Source organism: Colletotrichum siamense, assembly GCF_013390195.1.
Source record: "Colletotrichum siamense strain Cg363 chromosome Unknown KSG_Cg363_contig02, whole genome shotgun sequence".
In the NCBI taxonomy this organism is placed as follows: domain Eukaryota; kingdom Fungi; phylum Ascomycota; class Sordariomycetes; order Glomerellales; family Glomerellaceae; genus Colletotrichum; species Colletotrichum siamense.
The window spans coordinates 7051060-7072713 of NW_023501015.1; the positions used below are offsets into that span (position 1 = coordinate 7051060).

The 21654-nt window shown below is 55.5% G+C and overlaps 7 protein-coding genes across 7 annotated transcripts; 4 read left to right on the forward strand and 3 right to left on the reverse strand.

The window, feature by feature from the left end:
* Positions 1-3842: 3842 nt before the first annotated feature.
* On the forward strand, positions 3843-9461 carry LTE1 (Guanine nucleotide exchange factor LTE1; the record flags this gene model as incomplete). The annotated part of the gene is made up of 2 exons (XM_036635703.1): positions 3843-4285; positions 4418-9461. 2 exons carry the CDS (start codon positions 3843-3845, stop codon positions 9459-9461), a joined length of 5487 nt encoding a protein of 1828 aa, XP_036500302.1.
* Positions 9462-10992: 1531 nt separating this feature from the next.
* On the reverse strand, positions 10993-12100 carry RPS0 (40S ribosomal protein S0; the record flags this gene model as incomplete). The annotated part of the gene is made up of 3 exons (XM_036635704.1): positions 10993-11267; positions 11341-11789; positions 11931-12100. The coding sequence occupies 3 exons, from the start codon at positions 12098-12100 to the stop codon at positions 10993-10995; spliced, it is 894 nt and encodes a 297-aa protein (XP_036500303.1).
* A 338-nt stretch (positions 12101-12438) lies between these two features.
* rpsO (30S ribosomal protein S15) lies at positions 12439-13464 on the forward strand (the record flags this gene model as incomplete). Its single annotated transcript, XM_036635705.1, has 2 exons — positions 12439-12484; positions 12548-13464. 2 exons carry the CDS (start codon positions 12439-12441, stop codon positions 13462-13464), a joined length of 963 nt encoding a protein of 320 aa, XP_036500304.1.
* Positions 13465-13655: 191 nt separating this feature from the next.
* vma-6 (V-type proton ATPase subunit d) lies at positions 13656-14911 on the reverse strand (the record flags this gene model as incomplete). Its single annotated transcript, XM_036635706.1, has 4 exons — positions 13656-13739; positions 13790-14682; positions 14733-14821; positions 14880-14911. The coding sequence occupies 4 exons, from the start codon at positions 14909-14911 to the stop codon at positions 13656-13658; spliced, it is 1098 nt and encodes a 365-aa protein (XP_036500305.1).
* Positions 14912-15372: 461 nt separating this feature from the next.
* nop58 (Nucleolar protein 58) lies at positions 15373-17412 on the forward strand (the record flags this gene model as incomplete). Its single annotated transcript, XM_036635707.1, has 3 exons — positions 15373-15407; positions 15479-15568; positions 15711-17412. The coding sequence occupies 3 exons, from the start codon at positions 15373-15375 to the stop codon at positions 17410-17412; spliced, it is 1827 nt and encodes a 608-aa protein (XP_036500306.1).
* Positions 17413-18068: 656 nt separating this feature from the next.
* CGCS363_v003859 (uncharacterized protein) lies at positions 18069-18619 on the reverse strand (the record flags this gene model as incomplete). The annotated part of the gene is made up of 4 exons (XM_036635708.1): positions 18069-18146; positions 18199-18229; positions 18312-18487; positions 18539-18619. 4 exons carry the CDS (start codon positions 18617-18619, stop codon positions 18069-18071), a joined length of 366 nt encoding a protein of 121 aa, XP_036500307.1.
* A 1853-nt stretch (positions 18620-20472) lies between these two features.
* Anapc10 (Anaphase-promoting complex subunit 10) lies at positions 20473-21366 on the forward strand (the record flags this gene model as incomplete). Its single annotated transcript, XM_036635709.1, has 3 exons — positions 20473-20747; positions 20806-21196; positions 21250-21366. The coding sequence occupies 3 exons, from the start codon at positions 20473-20475 to the stop codon at positions 21364-21366; spliced, it is 783 nt and encodes a 260-aa protein (XP_036499349.1).
* Between the last annotated feature and the right edge of the window lie 288 nt (positions 21367-21654).

A 21654-nucleotide genomic window follows, 5' to 3' on the forward strand; every position in this document is an offset into this window, starting at 1 on the left:
GGTACCCGTATCTGTGCTGTTTGCGACGGCGTGGCCCGTCAATCAGAGCCGGTTAAGCGGGCAGCCATCACGGCCAGGGGCACATTGCGATGGTGATTGGCCAGGGAAGGGCTTGACAACGGTGCAGCGTGCATGGGAACGACAGAGGCACAGGCAAATGCAGAGGACCGGTGAGTAGCGTTGCTACAGCATGCTGCGAGTTTCACGCGCATCGTGATCCGGAGTCTTCCTCTTCTGTGGCTCTGTGCCGTCCCTCCATTTCGGCACACAGCAGCAGAAGCAATGGCTGTAATCTGGCACGAATAGGAAATACTTGTACTCTGTAAATACCGAGCGGTCTAGGCGTGGGGCAGGGTATTCATCCACGACAATTGCGCAACACGGCGGCTCGTAGCGAGGTGGATTGACACACGGTCGTGGTTTTGGGGGACGGTGACCGCGGGATGTGCGTCTGTTGTTGTGGATTAATTAGGACTCGGACGCAGAATGGATCATTTTGGTTGAGAAAGGAGGAGCTTTTGATGATGCACGAGTGGTGTGCGTTTCAGTGCGGTTCAATTGCAGAGGTCCAGGGCAGGTTCTTGAGCCCCATTTTGGTGCAAGAGACAGCGAGAAAAGGATGTCGGTCGGTTCGCGTGAGACAGAGACAGGGCCGGGAGAGCGGTGCATGGCGACATGGGCACTGGTGTATTGGTTGGTGTTGGTGAAGGGAGCGAAGCGAAGAGGCGTCCAGTTTTGATCGGCTGGGTGCTGGATCTGGAGGTTGCCCTGTCAAATGCTGGGGTTGTGCCGTCCTCTTGTCTCGCTTGGTCTCGGCCGCCTCGCTTCGTGCGACCGGGAGGTTGGATGCAGAAGATGACATCAATGGGGGATTCCAAGATGTGGCGGCCATGGCAGAGGAGAGGGCGATGGCGAAGGAGAGTGAGGGCGAAGGCAATGACGAAAAGAAGGGTCTCGAGTCTCGACTGATGGTGTGGTTGCAGGTGGTGTTGACGTTGGGGGTCCATTGGCAGGCTCAGGAAACACTCCTTGCGTCAGAGAACAGGTGGAAGGATGGCAATCAGCCGCCTGCCATTGTCGTCTCGTTTCTTCTTTTCAGATGTTTCTGGAGGACCCCGGTCGGCATGGTGCCTGGCACCGAACAGTGCATTTCGCAAAAGGTGAAGCATTCGGGGCAGGGCGAGATATTTCGTCACGGGATGGTGTCCAAAGCCTGGCACCGAACAGTGCACGTATTGCGCATTGTCGCTGTTTCCTCAGATGATGGGCCCAGATCAGACCAGGCACCTCGCGTGATTTGTTTCTCCTTTCTCGGATCCGATTTCATCTTCATCCCTGTACAAGAGGCAGCGGCGACGGCGGCAGCGGCATCGTAAGAATCAAGGTTAAAGGGCCTGTAGAGAAGGTGCATCCGTACTTAAGGTAAGCAATAAGGTGGCAGGCAATACGCAATAGGTGGTGGTCGTGCATGCCATCGATGCCATGTGGTTTGTCGGACGGCATAACTAGGTTGTAGTTGCTGCATCTGCGTCTGCATCGGTAGTCTTTTTGGATTGGTGCGTTGGTGGTGGTGGTGGTGGTGGTGGTGGTGGTGGTGGTGGTGGTGATGGTAACCTCGTCCAGTCGGCGATGGATGACTGTGAAGGAGTCACCTAACTGGAGCAAGAACATTGCAGGCCGAGGGGAAATGGTGGAGGTACAAGTGCAAAGTATCCTTGCCGTGTATCTTTGTACCTACCGCAAGCCCCTGCAAACAAGACTGGAGCCACGGGGGCCCTAACCGTGCGCCCGGTACGTCGCTAGCAAAACTCTCAGCACCGAACAGGGTGGCTGGCCCCTCCCCGTTGGAGGTGCCTCGTTGTTGGCCCCTGCTCGGCATCCCAGGACCAGTGGCCCGACCAGCCACAACGCTTGGAAAATTAGCTGGTGGGGTCCGAAAAGGTCAGCCCGACAGAGTACGTACCTGGTGTGCCGTTCTTCGAGTGCAATTTAGCAGCCGCTAACCACGGTGGCCCACTGGGCAACCAAGCAACCAAGCAACCACGCGAACCGCTGCTGCCCGCCGTTAGGAGGCGCACCTGCAGTTCCTGCTCCAGTGTCCAGACCAGACCAGACCAGACCACCTCAGATCTGACGTTCTTTCCGCTGAATCCAAACAGGCACAATCAAGAGCAAGAGCAAGGGCAAGGGCAAGAGCAAGAGCAGCAATGGAGAGCGCACTTGCCATGGATGGGAGGGTCCACCGGGTTCCCCGTTCGCACCGTCCTGACTGTTTCCCACCCTGTCTTTACTGCGTAGGTACCTAGGTAAACTCACTTTGTTGTTGCTCCTGGCTCCCGGGCTGGCTCCTGCTTCCTCCTGCTCAGGTCTCCCCGTGGTGTCTGCACCAATTCATCCCGCCCGGATCATGTTCCTCCCACCTCAATCATCCGGTTGCTTCTCTCAGCGCATTGAGCAATAGTAGAAGGAATATTACACGCTGTTTCCAACCATCACATTATGCCATTGACCACCCCATTGATCAGCTCCTCCAGCCTCCCAAGACCTCCTCCGCCGCATCTTCTTATTCCTGTTCCCTGTCCTTGATCTCCCGCCTGACAGAGAGACACCGAACCCGCCAGTGAGGGAACAAGGGCAAGGAACAGGGAACAGGGCACCTTGGGCCTTGCAATCAGTCGGCGGTACGTACCTACCTACCTATGTACCTCACAACACCTCAGAGTCAAGTCTTCTCCAGGGCAGTGGGCAGCACACACTGCTGCAGGTCTCCTGCGGTAGGTACCTAGGCAAGTGCGAGTGCAAGGCAAGGCAGGGCGGTCCCAAGTCCCATCCAACAGGCCAGGCCCACGGACCACCACCCTCGCGCTGAACTTGGACTTGCCCATTTCCCGTTGTACACAGGTACCTTACCTTACCTTACCTTATTCCTGGCTTATTCTTCTGCCCTTCCCTCCAATTCCGAATTGCTTGTTGGTCTGCCTCACCTACCTTACCCTCCCTCACCCAATTCACTCTTCTGTGGCATCCTAATTCATTTCCTCCTTCCTTCCAGCCTCAAATCTGCTTCTCCGAATCCCTCGAATATCTAGCCTTCAGCAGCAGCACCCGACGAACCCGATAGACCGACGGCCGTTGCGCGATCGAGCCCGCCCATTTGCATCTGCATCCATCTGCATCAGCATCTGCATCCTCCAGTCACTGTCGAAGCGCACCACCATTCCCCGGCGCCCATCAGCCCTCAACCCTCAGCCCTCCACCGACCGACTTCAAGGTACCTTACTCTGAGGTGGACTATGCCCGTTGGACGCCTGTGCTTGGGTCTTGGTCTTGGTCTCGGCTTCTGCTCCTGCAGCCTTTGAGCTTTGCTTTGCGTATCTCCTGCCATCTCGCCGCTGTTGTTGCTTCTTTATGGCGTCAAAACGTGAGTTACCACCACACCCGCCCTGATACCATCTTTCCCTATCGCCGTCTGTGTCTGCCTCCACGTTCCACCTCTACTCTAAACTCGCCTCTCGGGTCTTGGGACACCACGGACCCGTGAGGGCCCTTGGATCAAGTCTCGAACCACTGCTCAAAACCCGTCTCGGTCGTCCGGAGTCTGGAGCCTAGAGCCTAGAGCCTAGAGCCTGGAGCCTTGACGCAAACAAACCCGCCCTTCGCTTTGACTTCCCTCCAATCTACTACCCTTTTTCTACGCCGCCTGGCCCATCGTCACATTCCGTCGACATTCTACCCTTGTTCTCACCGTTATGCTGACCAAAACACCTCTGCGACTAGTCACTTCAGCGAGCAATACCTGCTGTTCGCAGCTGTAAATCATCATCGCGATACCGGCCGCGGCCATGGAGGCCACCGAACCGCTGTCCTCGCCAACTGGACGCGGCTTCAGCGTGCGCTCTCCCCAGTCGCCTCACTCTCCCCGCTCTACCCATCGCGATCAGCCTCCCCAGAGCCCTCTGAGTCCGAGAAGTCCCATTTTCAGCAGCGCGAGGTTTGGAAAGCCGCCCAAGTCAGCTGGCGGAAAGGAAGGTTCTGGCGCTATTACCGGGGGGAAATGGACCAGCAAGATGCGCATGCCAGGCGCCTCGGCGAAGCCATTGGTCCCCGTGACTGAGAAGAAGTCGGAAGAATGGAATCTGAATCAGTCACCCGCTCGCCGTTTGAGGGCCGACAGTTCGGCCGACGACAACAAGTTCGACATCACCCCTGATGGAGGCTCCGCTGGTCGGGAAGGAAGGCAGTTTACCGTTGCCAACGTGGGGAACAATGGACGGATATACTTGAGGTGGGCTTCCCCTGGCGTTTGTTTTGCTGGTTGCGGTGACCGTTGTTTATTTGGTCCCGCACGCCGCGGCAGGAATGATGGGACCTGGGCGTAATCTCGCATTTCGACCGGAAACGTACTGACAACATACAGACCGACAGTCCGGCCCGCCAACCAGAGGTTTCCTCAGCCAAATTTTGTTTTTCCCATAACGCCACCTGGGACAGCCGGCCTTGATGCCTTGACCGAAAAGCAGAGACAACAAGACGCAACTGATCTTCATCTCAGCCAGTGGACAGCCACGCCACCTACTCCCGCAACGCCTGCAACCGCCGCATCTCCCCCAACGGTGAACAACAAACGCTTTTTCCCTAGTCACGCCCCACGGCCTTCTCAGCATAGACGTGCACATTCCGACTCGACGGCACATGATGGCGCGACGAGCAGGAACTCCGAGGCCGAGGGCTTCAAAATCATCATTTCCAAACCAGGAGAGGAGAAGCGATCGAAAACCACCGAGGATCTGGACGCTCCCGACATTCCTTTGCTAGACATCGAGATTCCAAGCTGGAAATTGGGCAACCCACGGTTTACTGCTAGAGGCACGGCTTTCTTCAGAGGATCGAGTTATGCGCCGACAGAAGAGTTTCCCCGCTCGAGCAACGTTTCCTTCCTTCATCGAACTCCCACGGGCGAACTTACCCCGAGAATACCAGAGTCGTTTTCTTCCAGGAAGCCCACCCCCATTTCGATTCCTCAAATACGACTGCCACCCTTGGAATCTACGGGGCCGGCCGTATCCTTCAGTCCAGCTCCCATGACAACGCCCCGGTTGCCCCCCATCCGCTCGACCTACCTGTCCACTCATCTGGTCATTGAACCGGCCATGTTCGATGCTCTCACTTTCAAGCCGGCATGCGACGACCGATCTTTGGTTCGCTACTCGCCGTCTACAGGCGCCGTGACCGCTGCAACGCCACCCCGCCTAGTGGCTGAAATCACTTCGCCCAGCTTCCTCGACTATGAGCTTATATCCGACTTCTTCCTCACGTACCGGGCCTTTCTGGAGCCGGCTGACTTGCTCAGGATGTTGCTTGCTCGACTAAGATGGGCACTGGGCCGAGATGATGAGATCGGCATGGTTGTGCGAGTTCGCACCTTCGTGGCAATGCGCCACTGGATCCTCAACTACTTCATCGACGACTTTGTCATCGAGTATGCTCTTCGAGTGACTTTCTGCAACCTGCTGAACGATATGGTTGATGAGCTTTCCACCGATCCGCGAGGACGAAAGGTTCAACTGAAGATTCTTGCGGAGCTGAAGAAGTGCTGGCGACGTGTGTGCGCACAGTTTTGGGATGGTCCTGAGTTCGATTCCTCCCTGGGCCCGAACGTACCCATCGCCCCGGGTGGCATTGCGGGTCATCGAAACGCCAGCCTGGACCCTTCATTTTGGGAGCAAGACGGTGCTGCTCCTCAGCTAGATTCTCTTTTCGTCCCTATTATAGAGGACAAGGAGCAAGCCAGCTTCTATGCAGACGTTTCCCGCGCTGGACACTTTGGGGACTCTCAACCCATTTTGGAGAGACCCTCTACGCCGGAAAACCAAAATGTACAGGAATTTGACAGGACGCAAGCAGCATCACCCACTAGTATTGTGAGCATGGACGTCATTTCCTGCTCGTTTCCTGGTAAGACCACACGAGGAGCTCAGCCGGCTGGCAATACTACATTGGGTGCTCACCCAGTAGCGCCATCCAGCTCCGTCTACTCGAGTGCTGGTCCGGTAGCAACGACACCAAGAGCTCTGGTCGGGAAGCGCGTCAGGCCCAGCCACGGACACAAGAGGAGCGGAAGCCTGACTGATTCTCTTAGAGAAAAGCAGCATGCAGCGGAGAAGACGATATTCCAGGAGACCGAGTTTCTCATGTCGCTGCCTTTTGCTGGCAGCCTTGTCAGGGGAAACTTGATGCCTCCTGGCCAGCCGTACGTTGAGATGATGTCTCCTAGCCTTAGTGGCGAAAACCAGCGACAGACCACCCTATTCCAAGTGCCCCCTGAGCACAGAAGCACCGCATCGGCGATGTCGGGACAAGGTATGAGGAAGCTGATCGGCAGCGTACGACGAGCGCTCGGCACGCGAGGACAGAACGTCTCCCCAACCCAGGGCAACTTCATCAACATTTCGCCCATTGGACCCCGTGGAGCCACCACTAACCGGCTCCCTGGGACCGCCATCGTCCCGCAAGCTCAACCGCGACTGAATGGCACCCGGCCCCCTGTTCGACTCGACCTATTGGGTGCAGAGATTGTGGAGGACTTCAAGAAGGCTGTTCGAGAAGACGCCGCGGTGGAGGCTGCGGCAGATGCTGAACGACGCGGCTATCTCAATCCGACCATCGGAGCGCTGCATAGTGCACTTCCTGATGGAGCCCTGGATTACTCCGCGGCCCATATCACGTCGGCCTTTGGCAGCAGCATCCACGACAATGACACCCTCAGACCTGTCAGCGACATGGCCATTACCACCGGGAGCAAGTCGATTGTCATCGTCGACGACACGGTGACCAGCCCTCTTCCCGCAATGCATGGAGCAATTCCAGTCAATGATTCTGTGGAGGCCTTTGCCGATTCTTTCATGCCGCCGGCAGCTGATCCAACACCGCCGAACACGCCGCCCGGACATCTGATGGGTACCCCTAGACGGTCTTCATATCTTCTCAATCAGCATGTCATAAGACCGTCTCTATCTGCCGATCCCTTACCGCCATTCGTTCCTGACTTAGCAACGCTGGGCGATAGTCAGGCACGTCCCTCTGTAGACACTGATCGTCCCGCATCAGACACTGTGGGACCGATTTCAAGGCGTCCCACTCTCAGAAGATCCGCGAAGAGGCATATTCGTCAAAAGTCGAGCAGGACCAATCGCTCCCTTGATTCTGCTACAATTCCCCGACGTGCTGCCTCTTTCGGAAGTGCTTTCAACCCACGCTCGACAGTGAAGAGCTTCGATGCGACGACTTACTCGGAGAACTCGATTTCTGACGAGGACGAGCCCAGTCCTGTGCCTGAACCTCTCCGCATCCTGAGACGACGCCCCGGCGGTGACCTGCGAGCTGTAAACAATGTCGGCGATTTGGACGCCTTCCCACTGCGTAAGTCGCGGTCTGTTGGCTCCCTCACGACATACTCAGAGTCTATGCGAAGCTCCTATCTGCAAAGCTCGAACCATGATACCAGTGCCTTTGTCGATGTCGTTTCTAGCGAGTTTTCCCACCAGGACAACGCGGAAACTTTCTCGCTCGGGGCCCTGGCAGAGCCGTCGGCCAAACGTCAAGTTTCTCTGTTCAGCACGCACTCGTCTAAACCAATTATGCGTCCGTCTTTCGAGGCGGAGGCACAAAAGTTGGCACAAATTCCAGACGATGCTGACGATGACGGTGGAGTTGAGTCGGCTCTACTTAAGCTGGAGGGCAAGTACGAGAAGAGGACATTCAAGCTGTCCATGGAACCCGCCAACACCCCTCTTCCAGGTGTGATCGCAGAGATGGTGGCAAAGAACGACATGGAAGGATCACCCAAGCAGGGCAGACAAAACCGGCACTTGCATGTCTTGCCTGGAGATGCGATCCCGACTCACCAGCATCAAGAGGGACCCGATGCACATGCAAGTTTCCTTGATATTCCTCAACGACCGCCCACAGAAACAGGCTCGTTCCTGTCCGAAAAGTCGGGAGGATCGTATTGTTCGATACCCCTTTTGGAACGAGATTTCTCAGATGACGGCCAGAGCAAGGCAAGCGTTCGCGAGTGGACCAATATGTCCATTCTCCAGGGACCAGACGACGATATCACGCCGGCTGTGACACCTCGTCCCATGGAAGACACTGGATCCCATCATTCGTCCTACGAGTTCGTGCGTAAGACAGAGAGTATGGAGAAGATCAAGTCAGGTGACACAAAGGCGCCGCCGAGCGAGCAGTCATTCCTGGAAGACGACAGCGATGGAGAGGACGACAATGTTTCCGACTTATCTTCCGAGCTTTCGGCAGAGGTTGTCGAAGCAGACGAATTCGTGGCACCGAAGCCGCAGGCGCCCAAGTCACATCGCAGCGCCTCGATTTTTGAGTTCGACCCTCGTCCTCTGCGAGAATCAGTCGTTAGCCCTGTTGACAGCCAAAATCCTCCCTCGCCGCCAATGACACTCGTCCAGGCTCTTCGTATGTCGCCTGAAGCTGCCATGATCCCGGAGCTTCGCGAGAGTCAAGTCTTCCAGCGGAAGCCCCTGCCGCTAACTCCTGACGCAACTCCGACTGATGCTTTGTACCTCAACTCCCCCGCTGATCCCACTGGTACGAGGGAGGCCTTGCGCGGGCAGCCAAAGATACCTGAGGAAGAGCGAGAGTCGTCATTGAGATTCTCGGTGCATCTGCCCTTCATCCTCGCCTTCGATTCAGAGATCTTGGCCCAGCAGTTCACTCTCATTGAAAAGGACGCTCTGAACGAGATCGACTGGAAAGAGCTCATCGAGATGGGCTGGAAGAACGCAACCAACAATGACTCCAGGTCTTGGGTTGACTTTCTCCGGAACACAGATGCTCATGGCGTTGAAGTAGTCATCGCTCGCTTCAACATCATGGTCAAGTGGGCCTGCAGCGAGATTGTGCTAACCCAGAACATTGAAGAGCGGGCGCGCTGTATCATCAAGTTCATTCACATCGCAGCTCACTGCCGCCGCTACCGGAACTTTGCGACCATGAGCCAGATCACCATTGCTCTCACGTCGATGGAGGCGTCGCGGTTGACGAGGACTTGGGCCATGGTACCGCCTTACGATATGAAAACTTTGCAAGAACTCGAGGGTCTTATCTCCCCTACACGAAACTTCTACAACTTGCGTGCGGAGATGGAGGGAGGCTCCGACGATGGCTGCATCCCATTCGTCGGCATCTACACCCATGATCTTCTATTCAACGCGCAGCGGCCGTCTGAGATTGCTAGCTCGCCGACAACCGCCCCTCTGGTCAACTTTGAGAGGTGCAGGTACTCGGCTACCATTGTCAAGACATTACTCAGGCTACTGGAGGCCAGTACTCTGTACGAATTCCAGCCTGTTGAGGGCATCACTGAGCGCTGCCTCTGGATGAGTGCTTTGAGCGATGAAGAGATTCGCAAACACTCTCACCGCCTAGAGTAGGCCAAACAATATTGGCACTGCTCGCGGCATCTATTACTTAATTACGTCATTTTCATAATGACAGAGCCTATAAGGCAATTACGACCATCGAAAGATACCCGGATTTTGTACATGTGCTTCTTACGGATCACGACCTTCGCTCACGTTTCCTTCCCCAAACCTGTACAACAAGCACATACCCAAACTACACATTCGTTTAAGGCTTCTTTCAGCGATCGTCGTTCTACACGACCCTACTCGAGGTGGCATCCTCGAGGTAGTGGAAATATACCCTGTACTGTTAATTTTAACAAGATATCACAAGAGCATACACGGCTCGGAATGGAGGATGAAGTAAGAGGTGGCCATGGTAGGCCCAACATGCACATAGATACTTATGGCTGTCTATACCCCAACTCAGCGTCATTTGAGCGAGCGAGCGAGCGATTAGGCAAGCACCAGGAGTTGTTAGGAAATGGGACTTTTGGGACGGAACGGACATGTCGGGCTTCCTAGGCTCAGGGCTTTGTCTCTTGAGCAACGAACGTTCAATACCCCCTTGCATGTTAGATTTATACTCTAGGCGAGTAAATCAGAGAAACTTTTCGACAATTGAATAATGCTACCCCCATTCGTGACTCTTCTGGTGGCTCCTGCAGGTCATACGCCTGTGCAGTGATCCGGTTACCACGCGCCATCAACCATTGCTACTCCCACAATTATCCAATCATGAAACTCGACCAAGGAGATGACTACCGAGGAGATGACCAGCATAGACGACAAGTCACCTACTGCTCGCCTTTCCGCTGCCTTTAAGCCGTCTTGGTTGGGAACGGATTTCAAGATGCCGCTTGACAAACCAAGGGCTGGGAAAACTCGTTCTGCCAGATCGGCAGATTTTGGTCTGATCTTTTTGTTTCCCGGCAGAGTCTTACGATGGATGCAATGGAATGAATGTTTGGCATGCCAATACCGGCACTGAGATGGCTTACAGGCAACAGCAGATGGATGACAGGACATGGGCATTCAAGACAGTCCATGCAGGACACCGAGGTCACGTCACCACTCAAACACGTGTGGAAGCGCAGGTGAGAGACCAACGACGGTTGTGGTATTTTGCAATGCGAGTTCTTCATCAACCAGAAGCCTCAAAGAGTAAAAGGGCGGGATAACGATCAAGTCCACCCCTACTGGGCCCACAGGGCTTTCCCTCTCCCCCAATACATGCACAATCCAGAGTATAGACTATATCACGGATTTGGTTCGAGTATCTTTCCCTCATTAGTGCGGCCGAGTTTGAACCCTTTGCCCCAAGATGCTACCAGCAATCATAAACAACTCCGGGAAGACGTATCTACCATTTTTCCATGACCATTGCTGTGTTTTCCCGCCGACCATTTTTGCAAGTGTTTTGACGAATCGCTTTTTTCAATCCCACGCTCATGGGAGGGATCTTTTTCTCGTGTTCGTTTTGTCTTTTTGTTGGTTTGTCATTGTCCGAAGCCCCTCTCGTTTGGTCCACTACCTGACCGACACCGCAATATCAGGAAGTTTACCACTGAGACTCCTTGGGAGCAGCAGCGGCGGAGGCCTCGCCGGCCCAGTCGCCAGCGGTGCCGGCAGCGCCAGCGGCAGCCCAGTCACCCTCAGCACCGTCCCAGTTGGTGGCGGCGGGGGCACCGGTGAAGCCAGCGGCAGCAGGGGCGGCGTCCCAGTCACCACCGGCGGCGGGGAAGCCGGACTCGATGGCAGCGGGGCCCTCCTCCTCAACGCCGGGGAGCTTCTCCTCCTCAACCTTGTCCTCAGCCTCGGCCTCAGGGTCGCGGTCTGTTGCGGCGCAAGCGCGCACTCGGTTAGCCATTGTCCAGCACCTCTGCCATAAGGAGCGGGAAACACATACAGAAGTACAGATCGACCATGACGTCCCAGGGGGTCTCGCGGTTGTAGATGGTGCCGCGGAGGCGGAGGACCTCACGGGCGAGCATCCACCAGACGAGACCGATGGAGTGACGGCCCTTGTTGTTGGTGGGGATGGCAACGTCGACGTACTCGGTGGGAGAGTCGGTGTCGCAGAGGGCGATGACGGGGATGTTGACGTAGCTGGCCTCCTTGATAGCCTGGGCGTCGGTGCGGGGGTCGGTGACGATAATCAGGCGGGGCTCCTTGAAGGAACGGGTGATGTAGTTGGTGAAGGAACCGGGGGTGAAGCGACCGGCGATGGCGACGGCACCGGTGTGGGAAGCGAACTTGAGGACAGCGCGCTGGCCGTAGGGACGGGCGGAGATGACGCAAATGTCGGCCGGGTTGTCAATGGCGGCGATGATGCGGGCGGCCAGGACAATCTTCTCCCTGTAGGTTGGCGCAAAAAAGTCAGCGAATTGCTGCAAAATCGCTGCTGATGCGCGCGCAAACAGGCCAAGAAAAGAATTTTGGTGTATAATTTTCCCTCCTGCGTCGCAAGCTCGTCGTTGTGGATCGGTTTCTTCTTACCAGGTCTTGCCAACGTTGATCACGTTGACACCGTCGGCGCGGGTCTTCCAGAGGTAGGGCTCCATGTGAGTCTGGAGGTTCTTGCTTCCCAGGTGGGCTTGAGCTGCAAGCAGCATCTCAATGTCCTGGGAAGTGGCATTGAAGACCGAGGGCAGGTTAGCGGGAGCCATCTTGGGCGATTTGGGTCGATCTTCCACGGGGGTGACGAGGGGCGACTTGGTGGTGATGGAGGAGTATTTTCGATCAAGAGCTTCTCGTGAGGAAAAAAGTTCCAGGCAATATTCAGAGAAGTGTGCGCGCTCGCCTGCCCTGACCGCGCTAGCCGAACCGGGACTAGCCGCACTTGGGGTCGCAGCTGCTTCATGCCGCACGTGACGGAAAGCGCTAGGCCGAACGTGGATTGTGGCCCCACCCTTTTCGAGCGATTGGAAGACGGGGCCATTGAGGCTGGAAATTTTATGGCGACCCTCCACGCCGATGATCGTGTTGAAGGGGAACTGTCGCCGCCATGCCTCCCAGATTACAGAGCCTGCAACGGCTAGGCACCGTTAGCCGTAAGCTCCAGCTGCGATTGAACCTGTGAAGGAAGTGAACCGACGGCTAATTGCTCGAGATAGTGTGCCTGCGCCCAGCTGTGAGGCCAGCAACCCCAAGCTTCCTCCCCGTCGTCCAAACCGCAAACCTCTCACTGAGGGAGCGGAAGCGCAAGGCGAAGTCAGACCCGTACCGATACCAGCAGGCGCAGCAGCGCAAGGCCGCCAACGTGAAGAGGCAGGCTGAGATCCAGGCGGAGAAGGACGCGAACTGGGGCGACCCGATCCACGGCATCCCATCTCCCTTTGTCGAATCGTTCGACTCGGCCGGCCAAGCGCCCAAGACACCCGATATCAAGGACGGAAAGGGCAAAATCATCGCCGAAGGCCATGCGCTTCCGACAACACCGGGACTCCTCAACCACCTGGTCACCCGCGACGAACTGGAACAAGTGATACAGAAGGCGTACACCCTCACGAAGCCGTTGAAGAGCGACAACCCCGAGACAGCAGACCCCGTCAAAGAGCAACAGGCGGAGCAGGAGCACGAGAAGAACCATGCCAAGGTGGTGGAGATTCTGAACCGCATTCTCTCTCTGGAGAACGCCAACTCCAAGATCCTTCTGCACAGTAACATCAAGAGATGCGTGGAAGAGTTTGGACGTCACAACACCGACAAGGTCCTGAGACAGAAGCCAAAGTCGGCCCTCGCCGACCCCAACGCTCCCCCGAAGCCCGAGAGAGCCGGGCCCGACACGGGAAGCTCAGAGGTGCAGATTGCGATCCTGACGGCCAAGATCAGGAAGCTGGCCAAGGAGCTGGGCCAGAACCGCGGATACAAGGACAAGCACAACAAGAGGAATTTGAGAGTGCTGTGCCACCGAAGGCAGAGGTTGATGAGGTACATGGAGAAGAAGGAGAGAGGCAGTGAGAGGTGGACAAGCATGCTGGAGAAGCTGGGTCTGTCACCAGCAACCTGGCAGGAGCAGATCAGCTTCTAGGGAATGAAGATAGAAGACTTGTAAAACTCAGACTTGTAATTGTCCTCTATGTACAATATAGCGATCGGTACAGATGCTGATCTCCCCGTCATGAACCTGAGCTGCCTCCTTGCGCCGTGATGAACCTGCCATTGAAACGATGAAACACTGGTATTCTACAAAACTTAACAGAACAGTTGGAAACACCAAACTCAGAAAACGCTGATGTAGTTGCCGATCCGGTCCTTCTGGTTCTGGGCTATGCACTCAGCGATCCAAGTAATGTTTCGGATTTCCTATAGTACGTCAGTTGATGTTCTAGATGATAGTAACCGGAAGATCTTACCTGCTCACGAAGCCTCACCCAGGCGTAAACAATGGCAAAGGTGAATTGTCTGGTGAAGGCGCTCTTGGAAATTTCCATCTCCTTCTGGTAGAACATATCCTCCAAGCTCCTGCCATCGGCGCTGGAGCCGCCACCCATGTTGCCAGGTCCAGAGGGGCCACCACCAAGACCGGCGGCCTCGAAGAAGCTCTTGTAGTCCGAGACACCATCAACAGCCAGGCGGACGCCTTCGAAGTCATCTGCTCTAGAGAGCATCAAGGTGCCCTCCGGGTACAGCTTGCCGAAGCTGGGGTAGAGCTTCTTACGGTCGGACTTGTTCAGCTCGGTACCGAAGGAATTGAGGGTGATGTTAATGGCACGGCGATCGGCCTCGAACTCGAGGATTTCGGACATGATCTCGGAGGTGGGCGAGCCGGACATCTCAGGGTGCGTGTTGACAAAGTTGTAGAAGTCCTCGAGGTAGTTCTTGTACAGGGTGTTGCGGACAATCTCGATGTTGAGCTCGTCGAGATCCTGGTGGCTAAGACTGCCCTTGAAGTAGGCGGCAAGAGGCGTCTCGATCAAGACACTGTTGTACAGCTCCTCGATGTTCGTTGCGACGCACAGAACGGGCATGGTCTCGAACCAGCCAAGGGGATGGCATCTCTCGAGAAGCTCACGGGTATCTCGCTCGTGAAGGGTGCCGGTAATCAACAGGGCAACGTTGTCGATCATGTAGCCGTAGGTGAGGTAGTCCATGAACTTGGCAAGAGTGCCGATAGCGTTGGCTCGAACATAACGGAACTCGGAGACGAGCTTGTCGGTCGTCTTCGCGGCCAGGGCTGACGTCGAGGGGTTGGGAGGGAGGTTGCCGAGGAAGTCGCCATAGGCAGGGCCAAGCTGCAGCTTGAGGTCTGGAAACGAGTCAGAATGTCATCGCGTCAGATGGTGGGATGATACTGACCATCGATGGTCTCGCACTGGGTCAAGTTGCTGTAGCTGGAGCTTGTAAGGAGGCCATTTCTGTAGCCACGGACGATGCCCTCGAGGAAGCTGTATGATGATCAGCGACGAGCGCAACGCCACACGCAATGGTCTGCTGGTGACCTACCCGCTGTTGACGTTGAAGAAAAGACCCTCCATCTTGACGTTGGATATTGCTTGCTGATGCTCGATGCAAGAGAGCTGTAGAGGTGACGCCGGTGTTGTGGAGGCGCAAACGGAGACAGCTGCGGTCGTGGATATTACGCTTAGGACTCGGCCAAACACTGCACTCGTAGCATCCAGGTCCCAGCCTGGCGTCCCAGTCCCCATCATTACCGTGCAGAGAGTGGCGCACGGGCCCACCGCATCCAGCCAGTCGGCGAAACGGTTTTTACGCGCTCCGAGCCATCCCACTTGCCAATTGGTCTAGAGTGGGGGCGCCCAGTTCCGCCGTCGAAAAAAATTAGGTGGAGCTTGGTTCAGAAAAAAAATATTTCCAAACCCATCAACTCGCTTCTCGAGCCTGCCTCCGCGGACAACAACATTTACACCCACGCGCGGAGGATTTTACCCGAGGGATCTGTACGGCTTGCTTGGAAGGGATCCGACAATATTTCACAATGTCTCTCTTCGTTCTCGCCGAAACGCCGGCAGGGTAAGTTTTTCTACAATAAGAACAAGAAAAAAAGATGGCGTTGGACACCCGCGAGCTAACACGAGACACAGCTACGGTCTGTTCAAGGCTGCTGACAAGAAGCTCCTGAAGCGCGATGAGCTCACTTCTGGTCCTACCTCTTCGGAGAAGATCAATGAGATGTAAGTCGCGTCCACAAAAGCCAATGGCTAACCGTACCTCGCCGACCAGCCAAGGCGCGCCTCGCGGTGCAGCTCTGGGCTGGAGACCGCGAAGACGGCTGCACAACTGCGAAACAAAGACGCAAAGCTGACCGTCGCATAGGCTCAAGCTCAAGTCCTTCGTCAAGTTCGATAGCTCCGCCGTCGCCGTCGAGGAAGCCGCTGGTCTCAAGGAGGGTCGCGTTCCCCCATTGCTCGCCAACCTGCTCAAGGAGATCAAGGACGAGAAGAAGGCCTCGCTCGCTGTTGCCGACATTAAGCTCGGTACTGCGATCGGAAAGCTCCCCGAGTTGAACATTCAGGCCGTTTCCGACGCCGTCACCCTGGACCTCTTCCGTGCTGTTCGTGAGAACATGTCCTCTTTGGTGCCTGGCCTCACCACCGAGACCATGGACCGCATGGCCCTCGGTCTGTCCCACTCCATCTCCCGCCACAAGCTCAAGTTCTCCGCCGACAAGGTCGACGCGATGGTCGTTCAGGCTATCAAGCTGGTGGACGACCTCGACAAGGAGCTGAACGTCTACGCCATGCGCACGAAGGAATGGTACGGCTGGCACTTCCCTGAGTTGGCCAAGATCCTGAACGACAACCTCGTTTACGCTCGTCTCGTTGTCGCTGTTGGCATGCGTCAAAACTTCGCGGAGACCGACCTCTCCGACATCCTCCCCGAGGAGCTCGAGGGCCCTGTCAAGACTGCTGCAGAGATTTCCATGGGAACTGAGATTACCCCTGAAGATTTGGACAACATCCAACTGTTGGCCCAGCAGACCATCACCTACTCCGAGTACCGCGCTCAGCTCTCCAACTACCTTGAGACCCGCATGCGCGCTCTCGCTCCCAACCTGACCGCTCTGGTCGGCTACCTCGTCGGTGCCCGTCTGATTGCCCACGCCGGTTCCCTCATCAACCTGGCCAAGGCTCCCTCCTCCACCATCCAGATTTTCGGTGCCGAGAAGGCCCTGTTCCGTGCGCTGAAGACCAAGCACGACACACCGAAGTACGGTATCATCTACCACTCCTCTCTCGTCGGCCAGGCCACCGGCAAGAACAAGGGAAAGATTGCCCGTTCGCTCGCCGCCAAGACTGCTCTCGGACTTCGTGTCGATGCCCTCGGCGATACCGAGAACCAGGACGATGAGGAGGAGAGAAGCATCCTCGGCCTCACCAACCGCATCAAGCTCGAGAACCTCCTCCGCAAACTGGAGGGCAAGCCTCTCCTGCCCAAGGGTGTCGGTGTCGGCCCCGACGGTCAGCTCACCACCCCTGGTGGCTTCAGCCTGAAGGAGAGCCGCAAGTACAACGCCGACGCCGATGGTGTCGAGACCAACGGCAAGCTTATCCAGGTCGTTGACGAGGAGATGAAGGATGCCGACAGCGAAGACGAGGACGAGGAGATGAACGACGCGAGCGAAGAGGAGAAGAAGAGCAAAAAGGACAAGAAGAAGGAGAAGAAGGAGAAGAAGCGCGTCTCCATCGCCGCGGCCGAGACCCCCGTCAAGGAGAGCAAGACCGTCAAGGGCACCCCCGCGAAGCTCAGCGAAAAGGACTACGAGCGTCTGGCCGAGGAGGCCGGCATTAGCGTGTCCAAGTTCAAGCGCAAGTTCGAGCGCGGCGACGTCCAGCTCGGCGAGGACGGCTCTCCCGTCGTCTTCAGCAAGAAGGAGCTCAAGAAGCTGCGCAAGGACGGCGAGGAGGCCGACGCGACGCCAGTCAAGGAGAGCAAGAAGAAGCGCAAGCACGAGGACGACGAGACGCCCAAGAAGGAGAAGAAGCTGAAGAAGAAGCGCAGCTCTCTTGGTGCTTAGGAAGGGACCAAGCAGAAGCGGCGTCGCATTTCTTATTCATAGACGGCACCTTGGGCCTCATGTGGATCAAAATCTTCTTCAATGCGCTGTATGATACCTTGATCTCTCTGGCCGGCGTTATGGGATGGACCTGGGGGTTTTATATGGTCTGATCATTGGATGGGCATAGTTTCTCTTTTTACTGGCAGGAAAAATGCAATGTAATTGCTCGCTTGACCGACGTCCCGCGTCGTGTCCTGTGAATCAACCCCCGTGACATGTACAGCGCGCACATCGCGCACCAAACCCTCGACTACACTCCGAGATCTACCACGCTCCCCATGGTTTATTTCGATTTTTGTTTCGAGGAAGATGAACAGCTCTTCGGAGCAGAGCCCAATACTCACCGCGACATCCACTACACCATGGAAGTCGAGGTCCACCAACGTGGCTCACATGCTAAGACATGTGTGTTTCTTGAGACATAGGTATCCAACCCTTTCGTCCTGTCGACTGGCAGTGGCAAGATCGTCTGTTGAAACATGAATCACCGCCGATGGCAACGTTGCAGCGTATCCCTTCACATGCGCAGAAGCTATCAAAAGACACCAGCAGAAGTAGTCAATTCAATACGATAACCCAAAGTTTTCCCTTGCATAACCGTGCCAACTCTCTGTTCATGATCCGACGGGAATGCAGCGGCGGCCCTTGTCTCCCCTGGTACAAATCGGTGGCTTCTGGGCCCATTTGCAGCACTGTTGTCACGTTAGACAGATGGGCGCGGATGAGATGCAGCTAATGACTTACGCGGTAATGTGCCTTGCCTGGACACTCGCCACTGCAAAAGCGTGAGGTTAGCAGGTTTCCATTTGGAGTCCATGGTTGTTCAAAACGACAGAGAGAGGGCGCTGTCCACATACGTAACGTAGCCGCCGGGGCAGGAGAGACTGTCCTTCTTGCAGATGCCGCTTTCGGTTTTGCAGTCGGGATAGAGACAGCACTTGACATTGGCTGGATCGTTGGGGCATTTGTTGTTCACAGTGAGACCATTTAGGGAGCTACACTTCGACGTTTTTTGACAGGTCCCGACGTTGCCCTGAAGAATGTCAGAGTCGGCGGACAAAGGGCTCGACCTTCACTCGCTTACATTGCTGTCCGTACAATAGTCGTCTATGGCTCCGAGCGCGCTGGAGATGAGCAGAGCTGAGAAGATGACAGACGCCTTCATGGTGATGTACGGTCAAGTAGGTTTACAAGATATGTGTCTGAGTTGATGAATGACAATGGCTTCCCAGAAGGAAATGGACTGTCTTTTATAGATTTCGGGTAGGTAGCCTCTGCAAGAACTGGCGAATGAGATTTTCATCAACTTGAATCCTCACGCCCTTAACATACCATCTCGAAAGTCAAAAACACTTGGTTTTACGTCCATCGTCTGTATGTTGTAGGTGCCGCTCTGGAGCCGTGTAGTAACTGGAACATGCACCTTGCCACCATTGACACCAGGGCTGCAGGCCAAAAGTCCCGGGCATTGAGACCAGATTAGACTCCAGCTAACTGCTTGGAGTGAATCGAAATGTTGTCATTGGTTAACTTAGTCGATCGGGCCATGGGCAGATTGGGCAACGACTCAGACCTAGACAGGTGCAGCCTTGCTGAGGTCGCTGGTTTGAGGCAATTGACATACTTCTTGTACCATAGATTGAGTAACCTGAGAGAGGGGTTGCATTAGCCTCTCGATATTGTGAGACGGAATTGGAAGGAGCTGCTGTTGGCCCATGAAGGCGAGAATAGATGGCTTACACGGGGTCGGGGTAAAGTTGGGCCTGGACCACACAAGAAGCAAATGAGGCGTTCAGCTGAACTGCAGCTTGTTAGCGAAGGACAACTCCACCAATCGATGAAAACTGTCTAGAGTGTTCTTGGGGTTTCTCAGCCAACCCTCTCCGGGTCAGTCAACTTGCTCGATATCTGGAACTAGGATGTTGCAACCTGGGACAAAGGTCAGGCGACAACTCTAGCCACCCTGCGAAGTATGTCAACGCATGCAACCCTGAGACTATTTAAAGAAGTTAAAGGGACACTAAGTCACCTCGCTCAGACTAATGTTACGCTTTGTACCTTGTAATATGCCATAGCCTACTGCTGTACTGTTGACGATGTCTCGGTGAGCAATCCCTCACCGACAAGCGAACACGTGACTCTGGTTGGCCCCACGGGGTGCCCGTTGCTGGTGCTCTCACCATCACAGCGCCATTTCAGATCACATTTGGCACCCCGATAAGTCCCTGCATTCATCATTCGCAATGGTCAGCGGTATGGATGGCCAAAGGAGGTCGAACGTGAGTGCCACTCTGAACAGGCCAGCGCTTCATGCTTCTCCAGGAGGGGCTGAGGATTTCGGCAGCGGACGGAGCTCCCTGGGCCTCGACTCCGGGCGTCAGGAACAGTGGATGAACGATTATTATGATCGCAGGGCGACCAGAAATCACGGCCCAAATGGTAGGTCTGGCAGTTTCCTTGTGTCCAATCAATGCAGCAAGACAGAAACAGGGTCGTCTTTGCCACCGCGCCAGCAGCGACCGCAGCGCGTACCTTAAGGTAAGGTAACCAGCCCAGGGGTACCTCCCTCACCGGCGTCATAAAACTAGCGCCACGTCTTTGTCTCGTCGTCAGGCAACGGTTTCGCTGCATGGCGGTCTGCCTTGAAAACGGCAGGCGAGGTTGACTTTGCTCTACCGCCTTCAATAAGTACCTACCTGCCTAGCTGGGGAAACACCTGCCTTACTTTCTGGTGGAAAGAAACAAACGGGCAGTGGCTGGCAACTGCAAACCAGCTGCACCTTTTGACGCGACCCTTTCATCGGTTTCAGACGATCCAACAAGCAAGAACCCAGTCACGCAGCTGTCCCTGTTTCAACATCCGAATTTATCTTCACCTCACCCACGCATTGGATTGGCCCTGCTGCTGACTCATCTCTCAACCCAGGTGGCTCGCATGCAGACGACGACGCCTCTGATGACGGCGAGGCATTCCCCCCACAACGCGTCAATTGGGCTGCTATGAGAGCAGATGCAAGCATGGAAGAGTATCTACGAAATGCACAGATTCCCGAGTACTCGGATGAAGAGGGCGGCAGCGGTCCTCTGGAAGACCTCGGTGACATCTCCGCCGAGGACACCAGTGTCGAAGACGGCGAGAATCACATCGACCAGCAAGAAGAAGAACCCGAGTTCGATCCTGTTGCTGCCGGTCTGAAGGAGATCTCAAACCTGGGGAAGTTCACCGTCAGCAGCCACAAGCAGGGGAATGGCGTTGATCAGCTCCGGCATGACAGCCTTAAGAGTTACTGGCAGTTTGTCTCCCTCTACACAATGTTTTGGCAAGGGCAGCACGAGACTGACTGCTTGCAGATCCGACGGGCCTCAGCCCCACAAATTGACCGTCTACTTCATCAAGCGTGTCGGCATCAGAGACATCCGCTTCTACGTGGACTACAACGAGGACGAGTCCTACACGCCCACCAAGATCATCTTCAAGTCAGGAACCAGCGAGAACAATCTCATTCAATTCGCCACTATGGATCTGTCAGCACCTTCAGGATGGCAGCTGGTTCCCATCGCTGGCTCCGGCGGTGGTCCTGACGGCAACACCCTGGTGTCGTATGTGTTCCAGATGCAGATACTCGAGAACCACCAGAACGGCAAAGACACACATCTCCGTTCTATCAAAATCTACGCAGCGGACACCGATGGCGCGAATGTCGAACGGGAACGGGACTCTAACAACGTCTCTGTACACAGCGTGAGTACGATTAATCGCATTATACATCGCCCGGCTGACAAGTTCATGCGAAGGACCTCACCATGGAGGATGTTGCTGCGGATGAAAGGCCAGCCGACCCCTGGGACATCTCTGTACTTGAAGCTGGCCTTCCTATCCCCGACTTCATGAAAGAGCCTGAGATTCGATGAGCGATGGGACACGCGGCAGCCCCGCCTCCTGAAATTACAAAGGAGAGTCGTGCCGGAAGCCTGGTTTACGAATTTCACGAACGAGAAAATGCGAGTGTGACGGATATTAGTAGCATCAGTTCTTGTTTTACTGTAATGATACCCAAATCGGACACGGAAAAGAACCGGATGAGAATCAGGCGTTGGATGGGGAGGTGCAGGTCAGGATCGAACGTCGGACGGTTCAAGTCACGCACCACCACGATGATGTGAATCTATACTCATTCACTGATTACTCAATATGATACG